The following is a 21,094-nucleotide window of genomic DNA, read 5'->3' as shown; positions in this document are numbered from 1 at the left end:
AATGTTTTTCAGATTGGAAAACGATTGCAATTGAAATAAGGTATTTTCTGTGAAATATTATGAATGATTTTGGGACATTATTATCATATTTAAATGGAGTTTTTGAGGTTTGTGTTGTTCTCATTTTCAATTCCATATCAGCCACCCAAAATTAACTGTATCTGTGTTGGTGGTTATAATAATTGAAATAAAATTGAGAATGGAAATGGGGAATGTATCAAAGAGACAACAACCCGAAAAAGGTTATATACTTTGAAATAGTTATGGTTTTATATGGTGGTCACTTGCAAAAAAACAAAACATTGTGTAAACAATTATCACTGTACTGTCCGTGTGTGTGTGAGTCATCACTTAGTACAAATCTTTATAATTAATGTAATTGGTATAAGTTTTACTAGAGAGGTGGATAACCAACTAAATGGATAACTCTAAAAACAAGGTGAAAATGCTATTGCAAAAGACTAATAAAATGCTGAAAGACAAACAACAGTATACAGGACACAACATAGAAAGCTACAGACTGAGCAACCAGAAATCTCCTTCATGTGGGGCACAAAACCTCCTACACAGGTCGTGATAACTCTCCTTCATGTGCACAAAACCTCCTACACAGGTTGTGATAAATCTCCTTCATGTACACAAAACCTCCTACACAGGTTGTCATAACAATATTTCAAAATACTGGCCACTGATAACTGGTCATTGACATATCTAAACTCTAGTTAGTTAAAAATTCTAAAAAAAACATTGCGAAGTAGCAACTTGAAATTTATCCCTTTGAGTCTCTTATAGCTTCAAAAATTCAGGGTTGGCAAAAACCCGGGTTTTATGAGTATTGCCCAGCCCAGTGGGAAATACTGGGAAAGCCCGGGTTTTACTGGGTTTTAGTGGGTAATACTGGGCAATACTGGGTAATACAAAAAACTAGTCTGAATTTTATAGAGAATTCAGTGATCAAACACAAATTTTATACATTTAAGATATATGTATAACCATTTTTGTTTGTCTGAATTGGTAAAACTGTAAATCATAAAGCAAAAAACTTTTTTAAAATAGATATAACTCCTATTAAGAATTAACAATTGCATGTAAGAAAAATTTCATTTAAATAATGTATATGTACTGTCACTAATTAGTAAGTAATTATTCTGATTAGAACATGTAGAATGCAGATTTGTTTATGTAACAATAATCAGCCCTTTCAATTTTATAAGTGTTAATGGCCTGACCCCTTAGGGTGTTTATTTAGCAATATGACAAATGTATGAATGTATAACATTTAAATTAACAATTCACTTAAACATTGCAATATTTTTTTTTTTTCAAAGTATGGATTATTGAAACAATGCTTGGTAATTAACAAGGTTTCCTTAAATGTGCAAATCTTGTATTCGGGCTACATACCTGACATAGAAGGGAATGAAATTGAATTTATAATTCTTTTAGAAATGACTGTCAATGGTTATCAGTATAAAAAGTATATATTTAGCTGTAATACTATGAAACTACACCAAGACTTTACTATTTTATATTAAAATAAGCTTAAAAAATCATATTGCCAAGTAATGCCCAGTATTCACAATTTCTGGGAGTATTGCCCAGCCCGGGTAAACCCGGGTTTTCCCATCCGGGAATTCCCGGGCGGGTAATACTTTGCCAACCCTGTTCAAAATGATTTTTAATCAGAGAATTACAGTCCAGATTGTTCAGGAATTAAAGAGTTTAAAGTAAAAGCAAATAATATAATGTAATATAAAGAATTGAATGTTTTTGGTTTATGTTGTTCATAATAAATAAGGATGTAAAAGCAATAAGATTTAAAGTTGTAGTGAAAAAATATAGGACAGAAATAGAATATATACAAGAATGGGATAGTTAATATGACCAGTGATTCTTTTTATTGCTATTAAGGATACTAGTACTGTAAACAGATTCAAGATACTTGACTGATATAAATCAGATGATTTCATTCATACAAAATTTCCAACACAGAAAGCAAGCACTCGAGAACAACTTCAAATTCACCAATCATAAACCTTATTAGATTTCAAACCAAGGAATGAACAATTTTGTTTAACTGTATCTTTTTTTAGCTCCATTATAACTTGAATGAGTTATTGTAGTGTTTCGTAATTTACTGTAAACTGTTGCCTTTTATTGAGACTGGTGATATGACATGACTGTCACAAATCACATTACAGTTGGAAATGAAACAATAATTTTGTCAATATGGAGAAAACAAATTTGATCAGAAGCACAATCAGTAAGAAGAGATTTAGTAAATGCTTTATGGTTTGCAGCTGAATGTAATGAGAGTTTCTCAGAAATAATAATGCCATCAGAGAAACGTGAATGAAAGCCTTCGATGATCAAACCTCCATTTGTTAATATTGGATAACTAATAACTGTCTACTAGATGTCTTTGTTTTGTTGGTCTGTTGCCTACTTGAAATATGTCATATAATTTCTTATATTCATATTTTATCTTTACAAATGGAAGCCATTACTACAATAAACATTTGGATATAATTTTTTCACTTACAATATGATAAACGTTTTTCAATCATTTTAAAATGACAGAATATAACAGCATAGTGTTTTCTTACAAAAGTATAGTATTCTGTAAAACCAACTTTCTTTTAACTTTTTTATGTGAAAATAATAAAATCTAAAAATAAAGCTATAAACCTTTTTTTGTCTTTTTTTTTCAAACAGTATGGCCTTAAAGAACAATCAGCAGCCTACTTCACTAAAAGCCCGTCCATTCCACCCATTATTACAACTTCCTAAAACCTTTAAACAGGAAGCAATCAAGACTTAACCAAGTATCTGGTCAATGAATACTTAATTTGTGGGATCTTACTTAGCATCATACATACAGAGATTCCAATTTATTATTTTTGCCCAAAGATAATTCTCCTTAGTTTTCTTAATTTAGTCAAATTGTCATCAGGCAAAAATATGTCAGATAAAATGATTCTTTATCAACTAGCTACAGAATTGTTAAACAGGCTTCAGAAAATGTGTGTCTATGACAGTTTTAGCTCTAGGATAATTATAAATTCACATCAGGAATTTAGTTAGAGTCTACAGATAACTAACTGTATTAGCTGGATAGTTTTTATTATCAGATATGTACTGCTATTAAAATAGATACAAATAGACAATTCCATTTTATCTACCATACATACATAAAATGCACTTCTCATAGTGATAGAACACTGACATGGCTGATTTAACTTCTGCTCTAAATTAACAAAACCATAAAACAACAATTATAGTTAAAGAGTGTATGATTTGAGCGCAGGAATTAATTAGGGCACAAAGAAGTACTTTATATTTTTCGTTTGTCTGCTAACATAAATCTTCATTTACCCAGCCAACAAAAAAAGGGAAATATGCAGCATGGGTTTTACTCATTGTTGAAGACAATTGTTGTACATTTATTGTACAGTTGTAGTACAGTGACCTATAGTTGCTAACCCCATTTAATCTCTGTAGGTTGAGAGTTCAGTTTCATTCAATTATTGATTATAATTCAACTCTTCTTATTTTCAATGAACATCTGTGCCATGAGCGAATATCATGCCAAACTTGTTTTCAAAGAATAAAGTTTAATAACTTCTCAGTTTCATATCAGAAATTTATGAAAATTGAAAGGGAGCTTATTTCAATAGATATAAACAATTCAAAAAAGTTTGATGTGAACTGCTTATAGTATTTATGAGTTATTTGTCAGAAAACTGAAAAATCCCCCCTTTTTTAATGATAAAATCCCACAACTTCGAAACCTAAATTCACAAATTGGTTAAAACGTTTTTGAGTTATTGTCCAACATGTTGACAGAGGACTGATGAACAGACCTACATACCATAATTCGTCCTGAAAACAGGCATATAAAAAGGGTATTTCTGGATTTTCACATTATTTCTGGCATGCAACTTTAGTTTGAGACTTGTAGCAACATACACACCACATCTTCCTATATCTATTTAAATCCTGTTTTACCAGACTTAAAATATCAATCAGTACACATCCAATGGAACTAGTGATAAGATTTCATAAACAGCCTGAGAAAAGTAAGAACTTACAAGTGCAATGCAAAACACTAAGTACCAACATGATATAGGCCAATAAGTGTGCAAAGTAAAGCAAACATGTTAAAATAAGGTTTTTTTCTAATAAAATGTTAGAAAGTGCAACATAGATTCTTATATTACATGGATTTTAAAATCATATTTTCATCTGAACCTATTTAACATTTCTTACTCAAGATTTATTCCATTACATCATAACAAAATGAAATGATACCTTCTCTCTAATCTCTTACTATGCAGCTTTAGTGTCCTGCCTTTTTGTCAGAATTATTTGTTTAACTCCTCTTTTCATTGGTTGATTGGTGCCAATCAAAATGACCATAAACTAAGTTACCAAAAGCATTCTAGTAGAACTTGACTTGTATAAAGAGAGAGAAAAATGTATTCTCTCAAATATTGAATTGTTACTTAATGATTGAATAGTAATGATTTAAGAAGTAGAATCTATAGGAGATACATATCAGATTAATGGACAAAGGATACCCTACTGACCACTTCATTATGTTATCTATACCCTGCTGACCACTTCATTATGCTATCTATACCCTGCTGACCACTTCATTATGTTATCTATACCCTACTGACCACTTCATTATGTTATCTATACCCTGCTGACCACTTCATTATGTTATCTATACCCTACTGACCACTTCATTATGTTATCTATACCCTGCTGACCACTTCATTATGTTATCTATACCCTACTGACCACTTCATTATGTTATCTATACCCTACTGACCACTTCATTATGTTATCTATACCCTACTGACCACTTCATTATGTTATCTATACCCTACTGACCACTTCATTATGTTATCTATACCCTACTGACCACTTCATTATGTTATCTATACCCTACTGACCACTTCATTATGTTATCTATACCCTGCTGACCACTTCATTATGTTATCTATACCCTGCTGACCACTTCATTATGCTATGAATATGAGACATTCTATAGAGTACACTATGTCTACAGGGATATGCCAATTGAGGAAAATCTTTTTAAAAATTGATCAAGTAATTATGTGCAAGGTCAGAAGTTGGTCAACAAAGTGTAAGACATTATCTCAAGAACACTTCCCAATTTACTCTTACTTTCATTGACACCATGAATTTTAATTCTATAGACTTACAAGTGCACAATAATGTTCTGTTTAAACAAGGTTTTCTTTGATGTTGTCCTAATAACGTAGTGATTGAGTCACAAAATCAAAATTGTAACCATTTTAAGCTAACTTATTTTTGTCTTTTTGAAAAAAGCAAACTTTGCCAAATAACGTTTAAACAAGGAAAACAAAAAGGATGGCTGTAACGTCTTGACATCAACCATAGTTGGCTATAAACAAGCAATACATCTTCACAAGTTGTTCTCAAAACTATTGAAACTATAATTATTGTGTTTCAAAATTCTAACCTTAAATATAGGTACTGCAGTGGCTAATAAAAAAATAAATAAAAGAAGAAGAAGAAGAATGGGTTTGAGAACACAAATGCCAGAAGGACAGTCAAGAGTTACACTTAATGCCATCATTGCCACTAAATATCTGATACAAACTCCCTACTAATTCTAAAAGCAGTAATTTATCAAAAATTACAAAGGTCCAGCTCGTACATTTTTATCAAATTATGTAAAACTGAAATAATATTTCAATATCATGCAGACTTGCTGGCTTTATCTTAACTACTTAGAGATTTCAACTATAAAATGCCTGAGTTATAGTTATGTATATACAATTCAGACATATTTATGACTATTTTCATGATACCATGTTTTTTGATCTGTTAAAATAATATTTCCTGATAAATAAATGTATAAACCCAGTAAAAAAAGAAGTAATTTTAAAACGAATTTTAACTATTGGTAGTTAAATTAATACACTTATATTATATTTGAATTTGCAAGATTAATTTGAAATAAAATATGAAGTTTCAATCCAAACTGATAGGTTTACAATTTTACATTAAACATATAATACAACAAATATTTTGATAAACATTTTAATTACATTTTTATATCATTTATTTGATTAAATAATCTGGTTGGTGTTTTATTCCAGGTTTCTTGTCAGCACAACATTTTTGTTTAACAAGAAAATTTATAAGCTTGACTAATACTTATACAGACACTGACAACAATCCGACAATGGAGTGTCAAGCATAAGTAATATCATTTCACAATAAATTGTCCACCAGACTTCTTTTCTCTTAGTTATTAGAGGTTTCAGATTCCAGGAAATTAATCAGTGCAGTCAAGGGAAATTTCAATTGACAATATCTTACTTCTTTCAAGGGATATTCAACCTGCAGGGATTATTTACCTACCATGAGTTTCTGGAGCTATTCAATCTTTAGGGACTATTTCCTTGCAATGAGTAAAGCTTTCTGGGGTATTTAACCTGGAGGGACTATTTCTTGTAATGAGTGAAGTTTTCAGGGGTACTCACACTGGAGGGATTTTTTCCATGCAATGTCAGTCAAAGATTTTAAGTTAGTAATTCAATACAATATTGGTCACTTATGTCAACTAAAGTGAAACTGCTGTTTGTTAATTAACCATAGACTTGTTTATAAAGCAAATGTATTTGTCAGCTTTTACTCCACTGGGTAATTTTACATATAAAAGTCATGTAGTGTAAAGAGTTGACACAAATGCTTATAATGCCATGTTCTGTTGATGATAACTTGTTTACAAAGATTTGTCCTCACAAATAAATGTTGTTTATATCCAATGATATGATTGATTTCTAGTTGACACGATTGTCCTGGATATAATAGCATATAAGTTACAGCTTTGTCTTAATAAATGCTGAGATATTGTTTTTCTATCATCTTGATGAAAACAAATTCAATGATCGTCGGAAATGTTTATTTGGATACAGGTGAAAATCTCAAGGTGAAAATCTCAAGGTGAACTCAATTGATCATTTCGGCATAGATATATTCGAGGCTGCTCTGTTTCTACCTTTCTTACATTTAGTGCATATGTGCTGGGTTCTCCAAGATTACTCTGACGTCCATGCTGGGGTTGTGTCTGGCAAAACAGCCGTTGGATGTCAGAGTAATCTCAGACTAGTGCTGGGATGTTCCTAAGTATTGCATTAAAAGTGTTCAAAGAAACTTACAGTATTGTTTTACTAGGGCCACATATATTTAAAAATTAAACCTCTATTTCAAGCATGACTTGCTAATCTCACAATAAGGCATGTTATGCATATAATAAAACTTATCAATTGTGTTTTATACAGGTTTGAATTAGTTAAAAGTTGAATTTTATCTAACGAAAAGGTTATTCAGTACTTCAATATCAATGATCAGTCGATTAAATCTAGCAGAGAGTCATTATTTCCCAGCTTTAGGTCCAATTTTTAACAAATACAGACAATTAAATACTATTACTATTGTTGATATAAAACCTTCATTAACTTAGTACTTATGGTAAGTAGTATTAGTCTAGACAACAGTATAACAAAACAATCATAGTCTTACTATCATTACATCTACAATGTTTAATGGATTTGCACAAGGGTATGAACACTTCTGGATTTATTGATTGATTGGTGTTTGACACCACATTGAGCACTTTTGTTCTATTTTCAATTTTTGTGGTCAGGAAAACTGACAAACTTAGATTGGAGTCTACCTGCCACATGCCAAATCAAACTCACAAACTTAGTGTTGACAAGCTACTAATACAGAAGTTTGATTTTTTTTACCACTAAGCCACTGAAGCCTCAAATTGTCTTATTGCAACTACCATATTTTATTGGAATGCAAGAATATTAAACTATGGTCTTTCTGACTGTACTATACAACAGTATCAAAATAAGGAGATGTGGTATGATGGCCAATTTGACAACTATCCAACAATCTCCAAAATGACTTGGATATAAGCAACTATAGGTTAATGTTGTTTGTCTTTTAAGATCAAGGTAATTGGCCGAGTCAATAAAAGGAGATATGGAGACGAGAGATAAAAGATAACAAAGGATCATTAAACTCATAAGTTGAAAATAAACTGACAATGCCATGGCGAGGAAAAAAAGAAAGAAAAAGACAAACAGCCAAACAGCAGTACACAAGACACAACATAGAAAACTAGACTGAGCAACATGTCAACCCTACCAAACATCTAAAACAGCAAACCAAAGGGAAAAAAACCAAAAACAATTTCAAGTTCGTTAAACAATGTTTGGGTCTCTATCTTTATAATATATCATACTCTACATCTACAACCCATAAGAAATGCTGTGAATAATTAAACCAATGACCATCAGAGATAGCCATCAAAAACAAATTTTGAAAATGATTAAAAAGTGTCTAATCTGTATGTTATTACATTGTAGGTGTGTACCAATGGTCCATCTGACCTAATGTTAGTTGATTCTTAGATATTATCTACCAGACAGAGGACTATCTAACCTCTATATAATTACATTGTATAACATATTGTTTGATAGACCTAAACAATACTAAGGGGTCATACATCCTGACATCTTGTTAGTACAGCCAGTTTAATCGGTATTTCTAAGGATAGGAGGTTAAACTAATTCTATCTAAATTTGATTGCTTGAAGAAGTTCGATGAACTTACACTTGTCTTCCATTTAATAAATACACTTCAAGGGACTTAAACAAAATAATCTTGGTGAAGTTTGTTGTGGCTTTATCAGTAATTGTTTGGTATATATTGTCATGCTATTACTAATACAAATGATTTTTTATAAATTTGAGTAAAAGTCACAGTTTGACTGTATTAACACTCTGATGTCTGATTGTCCAAGTCCAGTGTAGGACACAGCCGGTCGCCTGGTCGCCAAATGCGACCAAAACCTTGATTGGGCGATTAGAAACTGTAAAAGATAGATAGTTACTGACCCAAAAATAAATCATTGGGCGAGTGCATTATTATTCTCAAAATCGTAATTACTCCTTAAATAACACACCCCAACTTCGGAAAAATCATTTTCGGAAATCCTCTGATCACATCTTTAAAACGTACAAGTTGAGGAGGTGTTCCATAATTGGAAGGATATACATATAGAAGAAGAAGTGCAGTAGAATTCTAACATTGCGAATGACAAACACGTCGTGCGTGATATTGCATGCTCGATTGCATGTTTAGTGGGTCAAATAAGGCTTTACTGGCAATAGTGGTCGCTAAACAAAATGTGTTTAATAAAAGATAACGACAGTCATTGACAGTAAAATCTCGTCTGACGAACTAAACCAAACGAGGACACAGGAATTATGGAAAAAAAACTCCAAACACGGATACAACTGAGAAGCTGTCAAAATATTTTTTTTCATACGAACCCCCAAGTACAGAAACAAGTGACTGTGATATAAGAAAATATACCGTTTATAAAATGTTTTGATTTTGTTTTTCACTGACATTTTGTACTGAAATACAAACTTTTGAAATGACTGACCGGACAGAATATCGCGGAAATTCCCAGAACTAATTTCAATAGATCAATTCGCAGAAAACTGTTTAATTTTAAACGCAACAACAAAATCTTCATGGATGGGCACGACATCACAATGCAATCGAAACGGTAATGGAACTTCTCTTCTTGCTACTCTCATGGAATGAGAAGTCACTTTTTCCTCTTCAAAACCCTATATTGATCTATATTAGGCACTGGACAGTGAGGTTTCATTAATTCAGTGACAATGAAGACCGTGAATGTGTTTTTCAGGGTTATGTGTCGGCAAGGTTTGATTGAAAAGTTAAGAACATCAATTTATAATGGTTTTTTTTTCCATTTTGTATGGCTCAACACGGAAAAAAATTTAGTAAAATAATTGGGCTACCAATTGGCATTTTGGGCTTGTGAAGTAATTTTTTTACTGGCCCAAAAAAAATTTTTCGGGCCAGCCAAAGGCTGGCCCGACTGTCCTACACTGAAGTCACTCACAGTTTGACTGTATTCACACTCTCTGGAATGTCTGATTGTCCAAGTCACTCAAATCAGAAGTCACAGTTTGACTGTACCTTCTTATCCAAGTCACCAAGATTAGACGTCTAAGTTTGACTGTCAAAGACATTTAGATCAGAAGTCTGAGTTTGACAGTATTACACTCTAATTAAAGACTGCCCAAGCAATATTTTTTTTTGACATTTGTAAGATCAGAAGTCAATGTCTGACTGTCCAAGCACTAAATGTTTTTTACATTTGGTCACAATCAGTATTCTAAACGAATCTCCATTAGATGTTATAACAAAAACTTAGGTGTGTCAATACCATATGTTATGTAATATTCAAACAGGGTTTATCATCTCCATTTGATTTATGATTCATAAAACGTTTATTCTTTATGAAACAGATTCAGCATCTATTTCATTATCAACATCTGAATATTAACTCTGAAAACCCTCAATGTGTGTGTTGACCTTGACAGCATGTAGTTATTGATGATTGACATGTAGCCACCTGTCAGAATATATCATGCTCGTTTGCACAATGTGCACATCCTCCTACAGTTTGTGTCAATCACCAGCCTTCATTATATATCTTACAGAATAGAACCATTAATATTGTTTGATATCAAACGTTAAGTATGATAACATGAACATATGGTACCAATTTAAGTTTGCAGGAAACATGCCTCTGGAATAATCTTCAAACTTTAAACAAAAAATAGGCAAAACAAAACAGTTAAATGAAACACCATTCCTGAAATCACTTTATTCAAAGTCTATTAGAACCAAGTTGCATCACTGAAGTGGGGGATAGGATCATAGTACTCTGTATTGGGAACAACTTCTAGATCATACTGGTCAAAGATTCTATGGACTATGAAATATATTGTTGTCCCTCAATATCTTAGAGAAGGACTTATTACCATTGATATATATTTCTTATTTTTTAATCAATAAATCTATTTAAACAGGTCAAGATTCTGTCGCATTTTACAAATATCATAAATGTCAATTACATGCAGACACTTAACCATAAGAGATAATTGTGTGATTCCTTATTTGTATATAATGATTGGTAAGACAATTACATTAGCACCCCAAACCTTCATCAATTGGAAAATAATATCATTACCCAATTCACCTTTAAAAGTCTCAGATCCGATTAACCTTCCCTGCCAGTTTTTCTTTTCTATATACTGACGTCAATTCTAGTCTTAAAAACACTTGTCCAAATGCAACGTTGATTGCATTTGACTTTAAGGATATAAATTGTCACAGGATTGATGCTCAAAGCTGCCCTCTTTCCATAAAATCTACGTCATTTACTTCAAATTACATATTGTGTAGAAGTTTTTCAAGAAGACTGACTTCATTGTTATTCAAGATACTGCCAACCTTGTCTGTTTGTTAGCATTCTTTTTCAATTTTATTTAGAAACCAATTATAAGAGTTTCCAGTGTTATAATAGAGAACCACTGACAGGATTTTAATGATGGTACATAAAAACTTTCTTCCAATAAATGAAAATGTCAGCCAATTTAAAATATCAATGAAAGAGTTTAAAATTTGTATTTGGTCCAAAACATCAATCGAAACATGCAACAATATATGTTTGGCATTTGCTTTTTTATTAATTCAAAATAATATGCAGTATTTATTCTTTTTAAATTGTCACCATTAATAAAAATTTTCAATCAATGCATATTTCCTGAAATAAAAGTACTTTTTATTGAGGAGCACAGGAATAGTTTTATGAGAAAAATGATTATTTTTTAGCTTTTACATTATTTTGTCTCTGGTGGAAAGTTGTTACATCAGAAATCATTTTAAACTCTCTTACTTTATGAATACTTCTCTAAAAATACTTCTGTTTCAACAAAAAAGAAGAGAAAATGTGCTATATAAATTAATGACAGTCATGACAGTAATATTCAAAAATATTTTTCATAATTTCTACTTGCACATTTTCTTTTAAACACAGACAAAGAAGATATATTATAGGCAATCAAATGTCAAAAAGATGGAGAATAAATTTGGCAGTAACTTGTTAAAAAAGAAAAACACTAATTGCAATTATATATGCCAAACCTTACAAAAATCTATGACATTATTTATTAAATGTTCTGGTACATATGAAGTCCACACCATTTGTGTGATTTTTTGAAATTGTACTAAATTTCATAGTTCAGTTCCTCAAATGAGAAAAACAGGAATTCCAAATGTCTTTTTGATAACAAATTTTTGATAACAAATTCAAATAGATTTTACTTCCATTTTTAATCTGTCAAATGTGTATTCCCATGGATGCACACTAACTGCAGCATATCAAATGAAATCTGCAGTACATGCACATTTTTAAAGGAGAATTTAAATTTTATCAAACTAAAGTGTAAATCAATAAGATCAGTTTTAAATGTCATCTTTGTTTTATGATCTTAGTCTTTGTCTTACAAACTTCTTCTATAATATATATAATCTTAAATAATTTCAATTATATACCGAAAGAGTTATATAATTTTAATTCTCGATTCTATGATCCTCAATTTAAATTCTAAATTTTATGATTTTTTCATAGATATCATTAAATAAGTTTATTTTTCTAATTTATTCTTTTTCAGAAGGAATAACAAAAAAACAAGTTAATAAATAAAATGGAATCTGAGTACAGTTGACAGTTTAAAGCTTTAATTAGAAATCTTGTTCAAAAGTTTTCATCCTATAGAAAAACTTACAATCTTACACTGGAGTGCTTAAAGAACATGTCAATAATTCAATTTAAGTTGGTTTTCCCCCCAATTTACAAAAAAGAATTGTAACTTTTCATCAACCATAACCTCTTGTTGTCAATGACATCATACATGTAAGATTAGGCAACTGATAGCAACATTATAACAAATCACTTTTATATTTTGAGTTCGAAGAGATAACTGAAACCTTAGAATTTCCTGTGTACTTTGTACAAGATTTATCATGTGGTCTTTGGTTCTAATATCTTTAAGGTTTCCAATGATTACTTCTCTATGATACAATAGCTCAGGTCAGTCTACAACCTTTTACTCATTGAAAATGTGAACAGAAAATGATTTTTCTATTACATAACAATATAAATCATTTAGCCAGTTTGTTTTGAGAATTGCTATGTTGCTATTTTTCTGTCAGGACAAAACAATCTGACATAATTGATTCGTTTGTCAAGTCCTACTTTATATAAGAAAGGTTAGTACCTCGGTGAGTACAGTGTGTAATCACAAATCATCTTTTATCCATTGTAAATACTGATGCTTTATGTTATTCATCACCAATATGTCTATATGCAATTCTTACATGAACAATTAAATCTTAAAATCATTCTCAAACAATAATAAGCATACAAAAGATACTTAAAATTAATGTGATGTTTGGTGTCAAATGTACAATAGAACATTTTCATGAATACTAACTTTTACTACCAAGTATAAATTTGTTTGACGATATTTACTTCAGGTACTTGGGCAGGTTACAGTTACAAAAAGAACTAAAATCAAGCTTTCAATTGGTGCAATTTGGAGAAACAAAAAACTGCTTTATGTTTTCTATATCACAACAAAAGAATTGGAAAACTGTTAATTCTTTTATCCAAATTGCAGATTGTAATCTGAACTCAAAGTTAAAGTTGATAATATGATAAAAGTCTATTGATTTGCTGAATTGAAACATTGGAACTCTTAAGGATGTACACCTCTGAGGAGCCAAAAATTTCTAGAATTAAACTTTTTTTCTTAACCTGATTTTTAGGTTTATAAGACTGTAACAAAACAATTAGTGAAGAAAAAATCATATGGTGGTGTGCTTCTTTTTTTGCTACGGCCCTTTGAAAATGCCCAATTTTGATGATTTTCTCACTTTTCATCGATTTTTACCTATTTTTGGGCTATTATCGTGAAAAAAATCACAGTTCCACAATTAAACTTTTTTTCATACTTTCCATAAAGATGAAGTGGACCAATCTGAATAAATTTAACTTACAAAAACTATAGGTAGGTGTTAATATAAGAAAGTTTTATCATATTATGATGCTTTTTTGTGTAAAATTTACCATACTGCCAATTTTGTATTTTTATGATTTTTCTCATTTTAAAGAACAAAATGCATATTAATTCAACTTTTTTGTTATAAATGATTGAAAAAATACATAACTAAGAAATTTGAAAAGACCAAAATGAGATGGGATGTATATTATTCTTGTAAAATCATTTTTTGTATCCTTCACCCATTTTCTCAAAATTTTGACTAAAAATACTGACTTGAATGGTCGTAAAATTTGAAAACTGGATTATTCAAAAACCGTTCATGGTAAATACACAATTTTTTCACAGAGTTATGTTTGATTATAATATTTTTAAAATTCATTGATATTTTCCACTTCTATCATATGTTTTGGAAATAATTTAAGAACGAGATTTCAACGAGACTGAACGAGACTGAAAAGTCAGAAGAATACATCCTTAACACAATTTTTTGTTGAAAATATTAATTTGTTAGATGTTTTCCATTTATTAAGCATAAAATTCTTAAAGATTGTGGTTGACACATTTCTTGATCATTTGTTTTTGTACAAGGTTTCACTCTAAGGATATATTACTGAGTTTGTGTTTTTGTGACAGAAAAGCAATATGGTGACTTATTCTATACCTAAAAGTAGCCTAAGGTACAGATTTCAGAATTTATTAATTAAGTTTTCTTTTACTTCTACATTCCCCTCCAGAAAAATGCAACACCAACAAAATAATTGAATTATAGTCTTTAAAATGCTTTGGCATAACACAGTAACATAATGTAGGTTGGATTATTATTTAATAAAAAATATTAAAAAATCTCTATTTTTTTTTAAAGTAAATAAGTGAAAATAGGTCAAAAATGGTTTTTATGAAGCCTGTACATGCACATTTTCACTGTAAATCTTATTTAAACTAGTTAAATATGAAAATGACAATAGTAATGCAGCAGATTTCCTAGCTGTCTTTGTCAATATCTCGTTGGTTCTCAATCAGACGAAGCATTATCGTATATTGTCATACAATCATTATACATATTGTCTGAGTAGTCAAGTGTAATTGATTCCAGGGAATAAACGCTTTTTTTATTGTCACATTTCCTAACCAGTATATAAAGATCCTCGGAGGAAACAGATGGTTTTCCTACATTAAAACAAAGATCAATTTCTTAGATGAAGATGACATTCTAGTCATGATCATTTCTGTAACCTGACGTCAGTTTATGTGTTCCACCCTTTTCCCTACACATATTGGATACTATATTGATAATGCCTGTACTTTATTTTATTGGGTGTGAAATATTCACCCACTTGATCATTTTTACACTAGTTGTTTATAAACTTAATATTCAAATTTTACAAACATGAATAGGTACTTATTATTTCATTCATGCAGTTTCAAATGTCTTAATTCTTTACTCAGTAGTGTATAAATAAAATGTAGATGTTTTCAAGGAACAAAATTGAGAATGGGAATGGGGAATCTGTTCAAGAGACAACAACCAGACCAAAGAGCAGAAAACAGCCAAAGGCTACCAATGGGTCTTCAATGCAGTGAAAAAAATCTAGCATCTGGAGGCAGGCCTCAGATACAAAAATTGCTCAACACTTTAATTTTAAAACAATTTGGTGTCATAAAGTACACACTTTTCCAGGAAAATTAATTTGTTGATCGTGTTAAGATGTTGACATCAAACATGTTTCATAAGGAAATGAATTTGTTCTGTGTTTTACTATTTGATTATAAAATCTGGGATACAAGATAAAACTATATGAAATTCAATCAAAACCTTATAATATACTACTATTATGTTATGTAACCATTCTGTAGAATTATATTTACTGTGTTAAAAACAAACTTGTATTTGTCTAAAATAAAGCGAACACACTACTGGGATTCTTTTTATCATTCACCAATTTATACACTTGATTCTTCATTAATTTTTAACAAAGAACAGTTATGAATCTGTATCAGAGAAAGGCATAACAGAGATGCCAAAGAGAAGGACAAAAGATACCAGAGGAACAGTCAAACTCATAAATCGAAAAATAAACTGACAACACCATGGCTAAAAATGTAAAAGACAGACAAACAAAAGTTCACATGACACAAAATAAAAAACTAAAGAATAAGCAACACAAACCCCACCAAAAACTAGGGTGATCTCAGGTGCTCCAGAAGGGTAAGCAGATTCTGCTCCACATGTGGCACCTGTCGTGTTGATCATGTTATTACAAAGATCAACATAATGTGTTATATGTTGATGAATACAACAGAAATTCTAGTAAAACCTACTTTTCATGCATCTAGATTTCTATATGACATTACATTGATGCTCCACTAACCTGAATAATAAGAATCCAAGGGAGGTAACTGCTATTCTTCTTACATCATCATTCACATCACTGACCTAAATAATAATATTCTATTACATCCCTCACTTCACATAAAAAAACAATTTGATGACAACAACATGTTTTTTTAAACACAACAAAATACAAGAAAGATGACTTCGAATATAAAATTGTGATAGAAAAACAAAATAATAATCATTGTTCTTCATTTCTTGGTCAAATAGGCTTGAAGGTTCTGACTTTAGACTAGACCTTCACAATATATTATATAATGCAATTGATTTTCAATGATATTTTTATATTAGGTATATAGTCTTGTGTAAATTATTTACATATGTATTCATAATAAATATAGCCATCAAATTTGAAATTTCCTCTTGACTATGACACTGTTGCTACTGAGTAAATGATTTTTAATAGCATAAATGTGTGCCCTGTTGCTAATATTCTAATGAGTAAATACTCTTGAAATATTTAAATAACATCAGTAGTACTTACTGCTACATGTAATAGTTTTCTGATGGCTTGGTTACTAGCTGAACCACAATATGCCATAGCTACAGTAAACATGCCAGACCATCGAAGGATAGGATCTTTGTCACGACATAGGGACTCGATCAGAGCATCAGCCTCTTCTAAACGTTCGTACATAGTTAAAGAGATACCGACAGCCAAACCTCGTAAGATCTTTTCATGCTGGGTCTCCTTAGCATACTGTTAAAGACAATAATTAATTATTTTAAGTAGTTGAATGCAGTTTCATAAAATTTGAATGAGGCAAACTTAAGTTAAAAGTGTGGAAACAAAAAATGGGACAAAAGAATGTACAGAGTTAAAACAGCGGTTAAACTATTTGACCTTGGCATAAGTAACATGAAAGGTGACACTTAAGTGCCAGATTCTGCTCACCCTTCCAAAGATCACTGATCATTGCAGAAGGCTGTACAGTGACCTATAGTTGTTTATTTCTGTGTCATTTGGTATCTTGAGGAGAGTTGTCTCATTGACAATCATATCACATCTTCTTTTTATAAATTTTTTGCTCTGGACTATTTTGATATATTTTATGATTTCAAAATAAGTAAAGACAACCCAAGAGCGACAATTTCCAGGTATCCCATAATCAGATCATTAATTCTGTACTAGACCATTTTGACTAGCGATATGAATAAAAAGAAATATAAGTTACAATGAGACATAAATCCAATGACACGAGAAACTGACATCTTTGTCTTTATCTAAAGAAAACCATCCTAACCATATGTCAAATTCTATATTTTCCTCCAAGTCTAGCCAACTGTGATTTAGCTTAAAAGACACTATCAAATACATACTGTCAGTAAAGAATACAGTAAAGAATAAGATAAAGACATCCATTCAAGATGTTTATGACTTGGGACAAACACATAATTATGACTGTAGGGGGGTTTATTTACAGTATCTATTCCTTTTTTTATTGTCAAACAATAACCTTCAAATAAATAAAATGAATGAATCAGACCAATACCAGGGTTGAACCTGCTCTCACTTGCACTTGATTCAGGTAACATGTTTACTGGAGCATAACTGATCAATCTCAAGCCCAATATCAAAATCATTCACAGAAAAGATTGAACCAATTGACAAACAGGAAGTGGCTTTTTGGTAGAGGTACATATTGCTTACTCACTAGAACTCAACATTATCAAGCGGTAGACCAAACATTAAACCATTCCCTTTCACAGAAGCTAAGTTTTTTCTTTATTGAGATGGACACACAGATGGATTGATGGAGTAAGGCAGAACTTTACTAGACCGGCTACCTCTTTTAGTGACAGGTTTAAAATATTAACGCTTGTTTTATAAAATTCATCAAATATATTTGTTATCATATTTTTACAAAAAAAAAACTAATAACAAATTTAATTATAAGATATTTTCATTTAAATGCAACAAGTTCTTAGTTAAACACAATATTTATGTGATAAAATGTGTCTGTAAAACAGAAAACTAGACACTATGATGTAAGATGTTGTCATCACACACACTTCCTTAGACACCTGGGGTCTGTTGTTCAACTTGTCGTTAGTGCTAACGCGTCGTTAAAATTCTTAATCATTCGATTAAATTTAATCATATGATTAGTGTGTTGTTCAACTTGTCGTTAATTTTAACGCTGCGTTAAAAATGCTAAAACTGTCGTTAAACTTAATCGACCTCTTTGAGGCACAGGCGCTTGGGTCTATGATACAGATTTTTTTTTTTTTTTTTTTTTTATTAAAATATTCAATTTTCTATATTTATAATACATATCTATCACTTCTGTGCATGTTTCACCTAGTTTCGAGTGATTTAAACGACCCAGAGAAAATACCCAATTTTACTATCCATACTAAGATGGATAGTAAAATTGGGTATTTTCTCTGGGTCGTTTAAATCACTCGAAACTAGGTGAAACATGCACAGAAGTGATAGATATGTATTATAAATATAGAAAATTGAATATTTTAATAAAAAAAAAAAAAAAAAATCTGTATCATAGACCCAAGCGCCTGTGCTTTGAGGTGTATTAAATTTTAATCATATGATTAAAGCATCCAAGATGGCTGCAGTACCAATGCATAAATAAGTTTATCCTTGAAATATGAGATGTTTAGATATATTTAGCTCCTGGAAAGAGTTTTCAGCTATGAAAGAGCTTTAATATTTGAAAGAAACACAATATATTTGCTAGGAGTTGAGTTGACACATAAATTGGCAAGAGATTTGACAAGATGGGGCGAAGGATCGGACGCACTCATTAATTGGTCATTTGATAACAGAATGAAACTGCACATTTCGGCAGATTTCCGTTTGTATTTTACCGCTCAGTGACGGCGCCCCAGTGACGGTGTTGATTGCAACGACGGCCACATTATTGTGCGGAATCATTCAATAAAATATTACGCAAAACAGCTTTATAAATAATAAATGTTACCATAGCATTAATGTACAGGCCATAGGTGATTTTGAAAGCAAGTCTTTGCTAATTTCCCCATTTTCGAAGTTCAAATAATAGCACATTCCCTGGTAGCGCCCTTGACCTAACAGTTTACGCAGGTAAATTCTAAAGAGTCAATTCGTCCCACAGATAGCTCGGACCTTACGTTTTTTTTATCTTTACACGGGAGTTTTTAAACATTATTTATTTACTATTAAAACTTATGTTTGACGAGGACCCAAATTATGGACGGATCCAGCCATTTGGGGGGAAAGAGGGGGGGGGGGGGGGGGGGGGTTCTAACAGTGCCTAAGTTAAAAGGATTGCTCCAACTCTATGTCTCCTTTCAAAGGCTTTGATTGTCAAATAAAAAGGGGTTCAGACCCCAGATACCCCACCTGAACGTCCACTCCAATTATTTATTATGAAAATGTTCTACTGCAAGTGTTTAATGTTAGTGATTTAGTAAAAAAAAGAATGAGTCAATGATATGTTTCATATTTCTCAACTGATGTGTAATATACAAACGCAAGCACCTGTTATCAAGAATCTGGAAAATCTCATTTGATTTTTCGAGTGTCAGAGATATTTCAAAAGAAGCAACTCACCCCCGTCGGGAAAGAGGGAGAATTTCACTTATTAGTGCCGGTCATTCAAATAATTTGAATCATTGCAACATATAATATTATGTTTGATTTATTTAACACTCAACTATATGCTACTCCGGTTTAATAGTCCGAGTAAGACATGATACAGTGGCGGATCCATAAACTTTTCCTAAGGGGGGAGGCGCGCTGACTAACCTAAGAGGGGGCCGCTCCAGTCATGCTTCAATGATTCCCTATACAATCAACCAAATTTTTCCCACGAAGGGGGGGGGGGGGGCTACAACATTTTGTCTCCGAAAGGGAGTTGTCTCGTTAGCATTCATACTACATCTTCTTGTCTTTATATTTACTATTATGCACCCTATCCCACATGATTATCGGATACCAAAATATATCCTACTGTCGGATTGCTTTCATTGATCTTTATTATTATTTCTATCTGAATTTTTTTTCTGACAGCTAGGGTATTGTCAAATAATGTCACGAAAAAGTTGCTATTTCAATTTTGAAAAAATACTGAAGACGCAGCTAGATATACCTTGACTGATAGAATAACAACTTTGACGGACTGTGCATTATGCCTTTACACTTACACAATTGAATATTTGTAATTGTCCCTCTGTATTTCCTTGTGCCGTAGGAACTACAATCGATCTCAGTTCTGTTAAATATAGTGCGATCTACACCATATCCGTAAAAAATATCTTAAATGTTAACTTGGCTTGCCATACTTGATGAAACGCGGACGTGAAAGAAAGCACTTTTCATCAACGCGTCAATGGAGATGTTATTTCGTCATTTAGCATGTGAAGAAGGTTGTACTAAATCAACAACATAACTGACAGGATTTTTAAAGAAATCATAATGATCTGGATATGTGGAAAACCGGGGAAAAATCATGAAAATCACGGCCATGAATCGGATGCATTCTTGACCGGAGACATGCAATTCAGATCACTGACATTATTTCTGGATCTTTCTGAGTTTATAGAACAACCAAATAATGCATGCTATTTCAAGTAAAATGCAAATTTTGATTATTACAAAATGTACCCATAACCATTTCATGGTAAACAGGGACAAACAAATTGGCCATGCCGCATATTCTCAGGGCAT

The 21,094-nt window shown here is 31.5% G+C and overlaps 1 protein-coding gene across 2 annotated transcripts in view; it reads right to left on the bottom strand.

The window, feature by feature from the left end:
* The window catches only part of LOC134712860 (26S proteasome non-ATPase regulatory subunit 1-like), a 136,450-nt gene that overhangs the window by 88,425 nt on the left and 26,931 nt on the right, over window positions 1-21,094 (bottom strand). For both annotated transcript variants that reach the window (XM_063574827.1, XM_063574828.1), the window contains exons 20-21: window positions 16,910-17,125; window positions 16,403-16,467 (exon numbers count right to left, since the gene is read on the bottom strand). In XM_063574827.1, the coding sequence (XP_063430897.1) occupies window positions 16,403-16,467; window positions 16,910-17,125 (281 nt within the window). The remainder of the gene's footprint in view (window positions 1-16,402; window positions 16,468-16,909; window positions 17,126-21,094) is intronic.

The sequence above is a fragment of the Mytilus trossulus genome, chromosome 3 (assembly GCF_036588685.1).
Source record: "Mytilus trossulus isolate FHL-02 chromosome 3, PNRI_Mtr1.1.1.hap1, whole genome shotgun sequence".
NCBI lineage: Eukaryota > Metazoa > Mollusca > Bivalvia > Mytilida > Mytilidae > Mytilus > Mytilus trossulus.
This window is presented reverse-complemented; position numbering and strand designations above follow the sequence as displayed.